General features: G+C 36.5%; 1 protein-coding gene across 1 annotated transcript; it reads right to left on the minus strand.

Annotated features, from left to right (window-relative positions):
- Positions 1–8,504: 8,504 nt before the first annotated feature.
- Positions 8,505–9,452, minus strand: LOC102479695 (olfactory receptor 8J3-like). The gene has a single exon (XM_006148739.1). The coding sequence runs from the start codon at positions 9,450–9,452 to the stop codon at positions 8,505–8,507; it is 948 nt and encodes a 315-aa protein (XP_006148801.1).
- Between the last annotated feature and the right edge of the window lie 2,969 nt (positions 9,453–12,421).

Here is a 12,421-nt window from a genome sequence, read left to right on the forward strand (position 1 = left end):
TTAAGCTATAGATGTGTATAATAACCATGGTGATCACTACAGAGTAAAATACAGAGTTTATCAGGAGCAAAGGAGCGTGTAGATTTGCATAGCAAGCACATAAAACGTAGATAAGCAGAGACAAAACCAGCACTCTCAGAGGAGAATACATATGGAGAAGACTTTTCATCTGCTCCCTGTAAAATATATTTGGCTTATGACTAACCGAATCTGAATACAAAACAATAGAACTACTGGGATAGAACAGACTGAATTAGAAAGCCAAAATATCATGATCAATAACTTTGTTTCTCATGCATCTGAACAAATTATAGACAAGAAAGGAACATCATTGGAGTAGAAATGACTGATAACATCAGAAGGTCAATATAAAGATCAATGGTAATTACCAGAGGCCAAAAGTTACTGTAGACGTACAGAATGATCACCAGCACATGAGAATGTCTCTGACATGATAACATTTGTAGAGAATTACAGATGGCCACATAATAGTCCTAGGCCATGGATGGTGAAATGAGATGTATGTTGATACTGAAGCTATGAAGAAAACCTTCTGTATTGCATTATGTAATAGAAACTGATATTTTGGTCTATTACAAAAATACTAGCATCTTGAAAATGTGACACTAGAAAGAATAGATCAATCAAAGCCAACTATCTAATAATAATAATAATAAAAGTAAAATATATACACATAGGTAAGTTTGAGTCAGCTTGATGTAAATAATTATGCTCAAGTTGTCAATCACTTTGATAATACAGATAATGAAGAAGATCCCAACAAAAGGAAGCTACAACTCAGACTGACTTGTAACTCCCATCAGAATGAATGAATTCTCTTGACACTGAGATTCTGTTGGCATGTTTAGTCCGGCTATCTTTTCTGGGAAGAAACAAAAGGATTGTTCTAAATGTTCCTCTAGAATCATCCAAACCAATAGAAATGTTTATGGGCAAAATGAAAATTGTAATTAATAACAGATGATAAAGTAATTACATATGTGATTCACCTCTGTGGGTGGGGGCGTGATGGCTACACTGCAATTCATTCTCCTCCATTCTCCTCTTGGGATTTTGGGCACACTCACACACACACTGGTCATGATTTTCAGGCTGCCTGATCCAGGACTTAAACTGTGATCAGCCATGTGGAAGTCCAGCTTCTTAACCACCACACCATTGTTGGTCTCCAAAGTATAGTACTTTAACTATGATTAGTTAAACCCCATTTTCTCTTTCATTCTAACTTCTTATGGTATTGTAATTTAACAGATAACATGGTTAATTAGCACATCTGTCTAAATTTTAGCATCTAGCAAACAAGGGGTTGCATTAATGATATTTTATTTGATGTTTTATGAGTATGTTCATGACATTTGTAATTTAGTGTATTAAATAAGTATATTCAATGACATTTATAATTGAACAATGCTATCTCCTCTGGCGTAGGAATGTTTATTCAGAACACTACCACAACCCAGTCTGAACAGATGAGTCTGGCATTTCATTAATAAAGGTATTATATTTACATTATTTCCATATCTTACGATGTTTGACCTTTTGCTTATTTTTAAAATTTTTGTTTTAATTGATATTTTAAAAATTATTTTCTGTTCTCTCACTCTTTAAAATTTTCCCACAGAGGAGTCAGCAGGTAGCCTAATGATGACTTCTCTGGACTCCCAAAAGTTGACCAAGTTCGAGTCCCAGACCCAGTGATTTAAAACACACAGGGCACATATTTGTGCTTGCCCAAAATCCTGAGAGGAGAATAAAGGAGAAGGGATTGCAGCGTGGCCATCTCCCCGAGGGGTGATTTCTAGCTTTTTGTCTCTCTGTCTCTCTGTCTCTCAGGTGAGCACACAGACCCTATAACAAAAATCTCTCTAAAAAAAGAAAAATAATGCCAGAAGATACAGATACTCAACAGAGAGAGACAGAGAAACAGAGAAAGTGAGAAAGCACTCCCATCATGGGTGACAGTCACATTCCAGTCCCAACTCCACCATCTCTCCTTCCTTTTAGCATTTTGTGCATGAGTGCACACATACACATACCCAAGTATGTTTCTCAAGCCTCTGAGTCTGGAACATGAATGATACAGTCGGCCATTTGAGAACCAGCTGCCATGAGCATGCCTTATTTTTTTCATTCTAAATAAAGATTCACATTATTATCAAGACAAATATTAACATTTTATCACACTTATATATATTCACTTGTATAAAGATTATATATATATATATATATATAAAATTACCACACCAATAGCTGGCCCAGTAAGAATAAAATTACCACACCAACAGCTGGCCCAGTAAGAACATTTTTAACACCAAAGAAATATTCCTCTTTTTTTTCTATATTTATTTATCTGCTAAGGCTTATTATATGATCAGAGTCAACAAAGATTTGCCACTTTGTCTCCCCTCCCTCATAGCTCTCTTGCAAGAGGTACATTTCCCCAGGAAGGAAACCTTACGAGGCACAATTTACCACTTGAGAATATGAATTTGCGGCATATTTTTCAATATTTGTAATGAATCATAGATCATTTCTATTCTAAAGATAATCATATTTAGTTGTCACACTATTCTCAATTTTTATACAGGTGCATCTTGGAGATATTGCAGATTTGGTTTCACATTATCACAATAAAATGAATATCACAATGAAGCAGATCACACAAATGTTTCGGTATCAGACTACATATATAATTTGTCTATACTAGGGCCTGCTCCATGGCCTAGTGGTTAAGGTAGCAAGATCCCACATGGATAACTATGCAACTCAAGTGCTGGACACAGGGCTGAAGAAACACAGTGTGTGTGTGTGTGTGTGTGTGTGTGTGTGTGTGTCTGTGCATACCCAAAAGTCCACAAGGATGGAAATATGGAGGGGAAGGGATTGCGGCATGAATTTTCCCCATATGGGAATTATTTCTCCTCTCTATCTCTTATTGTCTCTCTGGCAAGTGGACACACCCCTTGAGAATAAAACAAACTATGCTATACTATTGTCTGTAAATTGTGCAAAAGCATTATGAATAAAATATATAAGTACCTTAAGAAATGGAAAAGAAATAAGTAAAATATTTAAGGAACATCCATATAAAATTATCTGATACATATATAATAATAGCTTTAACTGGACTAATATGCGTGTATTCATATTGGCAAATTTCATTTTACAAACTGTAATAATTGAATATATAAAAGAAAAAATAAAAGTGCACAAGGCTTGTGTGCAAAAGTGATCAAATTATCACAAGGACAGAGAGAGAGATGAGAAGAGACGGCAGTGTAACCATGTCCAGTTGGGGGAGCATGCTTTCTCTCTCTCTTTCTGGAAATCACATGTTCCCTCTGGCAATTAATCAAACTAAAATAAAAAATAAAAATTTTGTTTTAAAAAGGCAGAAAAATATATACCAATTATATGTAGATGTAATAATAAAAGTAAATAAAAGAACAATTCAACCTGAAAAAAGAAATGTTAAGAGTCACCTGAACCTTCAGTGAACAATCATATTTTTGCTGGTGGTAGGTCTTGCCTACATGTTGATAGCTGCTGACAAATCAAATGATGGTTGCTGAAGATGGAAGTGAATGCAGCAATTTTAAAATCTAAGACAACAATAATAACGTGTGCCTAATCAACTGACTCATAAAAAATGTCTTTGTAAGGTACAATGGTGTTTGGTGACATGCTCTCTACAGTAGAACATACTTTAACATTAAAGTGAATCCACTCAAACACAGCTGCTGTTTTATCAACTAAATATTCCAAATTCTGTTTTTATTACAACCAGGAGTAGTTTTTAATGAGCCCGTTTCTTTGCTCAACCATAGAAGAAACTCTTTAAAAATGTTTCTAAATATTATTTTTATTTATTATTATTAAACAGTCAATCATTATATATCATTTAGATTGTAAAGAGATTGTACCCAACATGATATATGCCATACACCAGGCAAGTTGAGAATACTGTACATGACATCATCAACAGGCGACAAACCACATCTGTGTCCCACAAATGTCTTTTCCATTTTTTCCCAAATTTCCCTTCCTGCACTCTTCCCCTCTCCCACTTTCCTTCACATTCAGATTTCATTGTGAGATTGTAGCAATTCAGTCACTTATTCAAAGCTCCACAGAGAATTATTTTTCTCTTACTATTTTATCACATTTGTAGTTATTTCTTCCACTGAAATCTTGTAGTAACCAAAATCATTCATGAGAGTTAAAATCAAATTCTTCCAAAGTTCTTTGTAAGTTTATAATTTGACTTAATTCTATGAGTCACAAATGTCCTTAATGGTATCAATAATGATAAATATCTTCCAGAAGACTTCCAATTTACTTTGCCTTGATCTATCAGAAGAGTCAGTACCTAAGATAGCTATAGGTTTATGAAAAGTATTTCTTAAATAATAAAACCTGAAAATCCAAATTACTTCCTGTTCCAAAGGTTGCAACAAGGATGTTGGTTATGACAACAGACTATCGATGAACAGTAATATTTTAAAGTAGCTTGTTTTTCTGAGAAATAACACTTACTAGTGGGTTTAAACTATCTAGTAAGCCGTATTGTAAACAGATGTGCTTTCATCCAGACTTTATTATTCCATTTCTAGAGCACAGGCAGAACAGATTTAGCATAATGCTTTAGAGCCCTAGGATTTTGAAAATGCTAAATGATTAGACTAGCAGAGTGCATAATGGTTATGTTGTTGTACTCTCACGTAGTTCGTCAAAGTTAAGTCCCAGACCCATCAGGCTGAAACTCATACTGGGTCCGTGGACATGTGTGGATTCCCAAAATCCTGAGAGGAGAATGCAGGAGACGGGATTGCATCATGGCCAATCCCTTGGGGATATTCCTCACTTTCTATCTCTCTGGCAAGTGTATGCAGCCCATAGCAAAAATCTCTCTTAAAAAAATATGCAAAATGAGTATTTCCTCAACTTAAAGTCACCTGTGGCATTAGCCCCTAACAAGAGAGTCAACCTGTTCTTTCAAGGTTCAAAGCCAGTGTTTGACTTCTCTTGGTAGCTCTGGAAGTCCTAAGTGACATCTTGCTGCCTCATCTTGCACTTCAATACTACTGAGAACTCATTTCTTGAAACTCATGAACGAACATCTGCTTCAAACTTTTTCTATAAAGTTTCTTCTCCTCTTTCACCTTTTTAGAATCAAAGACATATATGTTTTCTTCCTGATTATGTTGCCGTTTAAGGCAATGCTCTGACATGTTTGATTGTCTACTCATTCCACTCAAACATTCTTTTTAACAGCAATAGGGTTTTGCTTTTCTATCACTTGTGTGTTAACAGGAGTAACACCTTTTATTTCCTTTAAGAATTTTTCCTTTGCACTTGTCTTGGCTATTTGGTATCTTTTTTTTCTTTTTTTCTGAGTCTTTTGTTAGTCTGATAATTCATTATACATCATTGTTGTGCCATTTTCATTTGTTTTTGTTTTTGTTTTTGAGAGGGCTTTTGCTATAGGGCGCGTGTGCTCGCCAGACAGAGAGATAGAAAGCGAGAAATCACCCCCCAGAGGGTGATGGCCACGCTGCAATCCCTTCTCCTCCATTCTCCTCCCGTGATCCTGGGCACGCACGCACATGCTCCATTCTCCTCCATTCTCCTCCCGTGATCCTGGGCACGCACGCACAAGCCACCAGGTCCGGGACTCGAACTGCAATCAACTACGTGGGAGTCCAGCAATATAGCCATTACGCCAACTGCTGGTCCCACAAATTGTTGTTTTTCTGACTCTTGGTCACACATGCCTGACCATGAAAACTAGCAACATCAATACTAAAGGTCAGAAGTGAGGCATAAAGTACAGAAAATTGTGACTAGTGATGAATGTAATCCCCTTAACTTGAGATGATGGTCATAATTGGAACATGTGGAAGATTAGAGGGCAGATCAGTAATTTAATGAATAAATTTTGAAAAAGAAATGACCATTGAGGGAATAGATACATCCCCCAGTATTCCTCACATTATTAGCTGTCTGATAACCTGTATACACATACACTAGATACATAATAGTGATTGACAGAAAGTAAATACTGGGGCATATCCCCTCCCCACCATGGAAAATCATTATTTTTTTAATTTTTAAAATTTAATTTATTATTATCATAATCTTGCTTATATTACATTGAATCACATATATCTTTACAGTGTATTATATTTCTTTTTCAAGCAGGAATTATATTGCATTTCTTTTTCCAGAAGGAATACCATGCATATCAGTCAAGATAAAGACATTACTATCCACATCTTCATCATCAAATAGCTTTTCATCATTTTTTTCAGATCATTATTATTATTCTCATTATTTTTTTAAACATTCAATTACTATATATCATTTGGCTTGTAAAAAGACGCTCAATTGGACTAGTCTGAGAAATATTTCATGTTGGTAAATACTGGGACCTATTTGAAAATATTTTTTTTGAGATTTTTGCCAAAGAGCATGCATGCTCACCAAAGGAAGACAGAAAGAGAAAGAAAAGGAAAGAGGAAAAGTGAGAAATCACCCCGGAGTTGAGGGGAGGGTTACACTGGCAAATGCAATCCCTTCTCCATTCTCCCCTTGGGATCTTGGACATGTATGCCTGGAATGTTTTTTAAGCCCTTAGGTCTAGGACTCAAATCACAGAGTCAGCCATGTGGGATCCAGTGCCTTAACCAATGATGTCAGCTGCTAGCGCATGAATATGTTTTTTTTTTTTTTTTAATTAACTCCCTAAACCAAACACGAATCAGCAGCAGAGGTGGAAGACATATGAATTAAAATAGTTTTAACACCAATTACTGACTGGCCACTAACCTAGCACACAAAGTTGTAACCGTTAGGAAACCACAGTTTATTTATTTATTTATTTTTAATTTATTCATAATAGAGTATGCATTTGAAAAAGAGAGAGAAGCACCTACTAAACAAGCTGCAATCATGCCACAATCTTTTTCCCTCGAGTTCTCCAGTCTGTCAAGATCTTGGAGATTGGTGCATGCCCAATAAGTTGCTGCTGGGTCAGGGTTGGGTACCCCAGTCAGTCACATGGGACTGCACATCCTCTGCAAAGTGCTAAGCGGCGACACGTTTGGCCCGCCTGAAGTACATTTATTTTATACACCAAAGGAGAATACTTGCAGCAAGAGGAAAGACAAACTTTTACAGAATCTGCAGTGTTTATAAACCAAACCCAGCATGACACTGTAGTCAAGGAGAGCTTCTATGTATTTCATTAAAAATATTTATTGTAATAAAGTAGTTTTAAACACATACAGTTAGTATTCAGAATATGAATTTATCAATTACATACATTCGTTCAAACAAATTTAAGAAATTTTATTTTAATGTAATTATCAGATCATTTTACTAATTTAGTTTAAGAAGGACTTTAGTCATTGGCTATTATCGTTTTAAAATGCACTGAGCCACTGTGCCCAACCCTACCCAGAAACAAATGAAAAAAGAAGCCAAAAGAGGACCAGCAGGTGGTGTGGAGGTTAAGGTACTGGATCCCACATGGCAGATTGTGTAGTTCACATTCAGAAACTTATGACTTGAAAAATCACACATGGTGGGAACCAGCAGTTAGCGTAATGGCTATGTCGCTGGACTCCCACGTGGTCGACCGTGGTTCACGTCCCGGACCTGGTGGCTTAAAACTCACGCCAGGTGCGTGTGTGTGCATGCCCAAGATCTCGAGAGGAGAATGGAGGAGAAGGGATTGCAACGTGACCATCCCTCCTGGGGGGTAATTTGTCGCTTTCTGTCTCTATGTCTCTCTCTGTCTGGCAAATGCACGTGCCCTATAGCGAAAACCTCTCCAAAAAAAAAAAAACACACATGGTGTGTGTGTGTGTGTGTGTGTGTGTGTGTGTGTCTGTGTGTCTGTGTCTGTGTGTGTGTGTGTGTGTGTGTGTGTGTGTGTGTTCGCTTTTCCCCAGGATCTTGAGAGGAGAAAAGGAGAAGGGATTGCAGTGTGGTCATCTTCCTGGGAAGGAAGTGGGTAGAGTTCTCATTTTAGCTCTCTCTCTCTCTCTCTCTCTCTCTCTGTGTGTGTGTGTGTGTGTGTGTGTGTGTGTGTGTGTGTCTTTCTGGTGATTCCATGAACCCTAGAACAAAACAAAACAAAAAGACAAAATAATTTGAAATATAGACTTCTCTCATTTACATCTTTTGTTCTTGTCAAACTTATATAATTTCATTCTAACATATCTCTCCTGACTCCTGGAAACATTTCTTCCAACTCACTCCCCAGCTTATTCCTCGGCTAAATTGTAGAACAAAAGATTGGTTTATATATTACTCTCATAAATCAAACAGCTTCAGTTTATTCTTAAGTCAATGTTTCCAAATCCTAGCTGCTTGAATTCTCAGAATTACTCGTAAATCTGTAAGTCATCCACCTAACTTTTGTTACCTTTTATGGAATGGAAACATAACTACCTTTTTATAACCTATATTTTCTAAAATCACATTGGTTTTAAGGAACAGCATGTATTTGATAGAAGTCTCTTAAAGGCATCCTTCACATCCTTATTCCTCAGGCTGTAGATCATGGGGTTCATCATTGGGATCACTAGTGTATAAAACACGGAAGCCATTTTGTCAGTATCTAATGAGTGATTAGTTTGAGGCTGCACATACATGAAGAGAAGTGTCCCATGGAACACTGTGACAGCCATCATATGTGAAGCACAAGTGGAAAAGGCTTTTTTCCTCCCTTCTGATGAATGCATTTTTAGAATGCACAAAACAATGTTGAAATAAGATACTAGAACAGCAATCAGAGAAAAAATCACATTAACAGCTGCAGATACAAAGACTATCGTCTCGGGAACTTTTGTATCAGAACAGGACAATGCTAACAGAGGTGTAGTATCACAATAAAAGTGATTGATTATGTTCGAAGAGCAATAAGACAGAGAGAATACACAAGGGGAAACCACCGTACCTGTAGAAAACCCATAGAAGTATGTGAGGCCTACCAGCAGACGGCACACCCGTGGGGATACCACCACCATGTACATCAGGGGGTTACAAATGGCCACATAACGATCATAGGCCATCACAGAGAGCAGGATAATCTCAGAAACAATGAAAAACACAAACCCTCCCTGTTGGATGGCACATTCATAGTATAAAATAGTATTCTTCTTCACTACAAAAGTGATCAGCATTTTAGGGGCAATGAGAGTAGAGTTGCCAAGATTGATGATAGCCAAATGCCGTAAGAAGAAGTACATGGGGGTTTGGAGTCGAGAGTCAACACTGGTGAGGGTGATGATGCCCAGGTTGCCAGCCACAGTCAGCAAATAGATTACCAGGAAGACCAGGAAGAGGGGAATCTGCAGCTGTGGAGTGGCTGAGACACCAGTGAGAATAAACTCAGTGAACTGGGTAAAATTTCCTGGATCCATGTAAGAGTTTGAAAATTTATCTATTTGGGGAAGAAAAAGAAAAGTATTTACAAATTTTAAGAACCCTTGTCTATGGTTGCAATAGAGGTCAAGGGCAATTTCTTCAGTGAGATTTCTTTAAATCATGTATTATTCTAACACATTTATTAAGCAGGGAAAGTAAGTATGGTAAATTAAGTACAGAAAATTAAAAAGAGAATCAATCCATCATTATGCCACATGGGAGGATTTACTCCATTTTCACTTAATTTGTTCTATGTTTGCAAACATTTGCATTGATAGCACATAGCTTATATTTTGCTTTAAGTATGAGAAAGGGTTCAGGAATTGTATTTCCCCATATAATCAGTTGATTTCTCACAGTTCCTTATTCTGAAAATTCTAGTTCCCAAAACACACGTATCTAGGCATTGTCTTGACTCTCTTTTTATATTTTCATGTTTTTAAAATATTTATTAGAAGTATATTGAACTTGGAATTCTATCGTTTATCTGTATAGATACATCTGCATCTGCTTTTTTATATTATAAATAGTATTTACTGATGCATAAGATATATAGGAAAGGCACAAAAGTCAGAAGTGTAGTTTTCAAAGAATTGTCACAAAATGTACACATACTTGTTAGCATCATTAGTAAGAAAAAAAATGTTCAAATCACCCCAGATGGTCCCTTCTTCATTATGTCAATCTTCTTTAATAATCTCTTAATCCTTCTTAATATTTTGGATTAATGTAATAATATTAACATTCTCATTTAATAGTACATGTGAAAATTGCATTACATAGGTTTGGCATAAAATCAGCATGCTATTTTAGCCTGGCTAAATATTTTTCAAGAGCTATTTAATAAAAATGAACACCTTACCCTGTCAAAACCAATTTGAGACCCTGTCTGTGCTGCCACAACTGCTAGCTCAGTGATGGGCACCTGGCTGAGGGGTTTGTCATAATGCCTTACTGAAATATTTGGAAGTTAAGTTCCTGTGACTCGAGACTACATCAAATACATGTTTCAATTATGAAAGCCTAAAAATTAGGACTTTTTTTTTTCCTTCTGTAAAGGAGAGAATAGAAAGGCATTATAGTTACTTTTTCAGAGTCAGAAATACAGAATGTAATGGCAATGTAAAAAGAATCAGAGAAATAATACCAAAATAAATCTTAATATTGTTGAATATATGATATCAGTTTGTTTCTGACATCAAACACTATTTTTTTTTTGAGAGGTTTTTGCTATAGGGTGCATGCACTCACCAGAAAGACAGAGAGAGAAAGAGAGACAGAAAGCGAGAAATCACTCCCCAGGGGGTATGGCTACGCCGCAATCCCTTCTCCTCCATTCTCCTCTTGGGATCTTGGGCACGCACACACATGTGCCCGGCGTGAGTTTAAGCCACCGGTTCCAGAACTCGAACCGCAGTCGACCATGTGGGAGTCCAGCGACATAGCCATTACACTAACTGCTCGTCTCAAAACACTATTTTTTTTATTTCTTTTAATTAGCTTCTTACTTATTTATTTACCACATATTTGTTTTTCTAATACGTTTCAGACAATGTTCAAGCTTCAAATATATTATTTGTCCTTCACCTAATGTAACAATTACTTCAGTATCAAGGGAGAAGTCAAAATTAGTTACAGTAATAAATGAACAAGATAACTGCAAGCTATAATGCCTATATAAATACATTAACAAAATGATTCATTAATATAAACTGGGTACATAATTTCACATTGGTCATCAAGAAAAAGTCTAACAAAGTGATATTTGAAAGAAACCTACTAATTGAGAAAGAACCAGTTTTTTCATGAATTACAAGAAGACATTTCAGGATTCTTGACAAGAGTGAATTTCTTGAAAATGCTGCTCTGATGGAGAAATGTGGTATTTGACATATATGTATTTTTTTCCCATTTACTCATTACATATAATATCGCCCTCTTCTTCACAGAAGGGACTTGCCCAGGGACGGGCAGTCAGCATCGTGGTTAAGGCGCTGGACTCCCATGTAGTCAAGCATGGTACAAGTCCTGGACCCTGCAGCTTGAAATTCATGCTGGGCCCAGGTGAGCGTTGCCCAAAATCTGGAGAAGAGAATGAGGAGAATTGCAAGTATGGCCATCCCCCCGGGGAAGGGAGTGATTTCTCACTTTTTGTGTCTCTCTATCTCTCCAGCAAGTGCACATGCACTATAACAAAAATCTCTCTCAAAGAAAAAAAAAAGGACTTGGCCATTAGAAATTACTCATACACTCTTAAGGAAGTATCATGAGAAGTCCCGCAGGAAAAAGTACACAACCCTCTGTCAAGAAACAGATGGAATTCATTTTGTGCTGAGCACATTTCTATGAATTTGCAAGTGTTAACTCATGGGATGTATATACTAACTCTAGGAAGTAGTTAGTAGTATCATTTAAAGGGGAAAACACGAATCAGTCTTTATGAACATCTTAGTTCCAAAATAACATGTATATGTTATGTTAGGTGTACATAACCCCTCCAAACACACTTGCAGTCCATGAAGAAATGAAAAATATGACTTCAAATTACATGATATTTAAGAGGCAAGGATACTGAGGCACATAAATAATAATAGAGACAGATTCTTGCTAAAATATATAACTAAACAGTGAGGTAATTGAAATCCACATTAGTGAAAATAATGAAGAACGCAGAGTATTGGGAACTGTATAACAAGTCTGTCCTCAGCTTTAATCCTACTGATGATTGAAAAGTTTATTGAAAAGAGGAACAAAGAGAGTATTGCAGAATACTGGCTTCTTTAAGATCTTAGTGATCACCCACTTTAAGTTATTTGTCCTTAGAAGTGACAAAGACCCCTGCTTCACCTTACCTTAGTTGGGATTCTGTTTTGATTTCTTTGTTTTAATCTTGGGCTTTTGTAGAATGCACTTAAGTTTTTCCTAATCACCTGAGACTCATTGTGTTGCAGTTGTAATCTCGTTG

Source organism: Tupaia chinensis, unplaced genomic scaffold, assembly GCF_000334495.1.
Source record: "Tupaia chinensis unplaced genomic scaffold, TupChi_1.0 Scaffold000242_1, whole genome shotgun sequence".
Taxonomy (NCBI): Eukaryota; Metazoa; Chordata; class Mammalia; order Scandentia; family Tupaiidae; genus Tupaia; species Tupaia belangeri.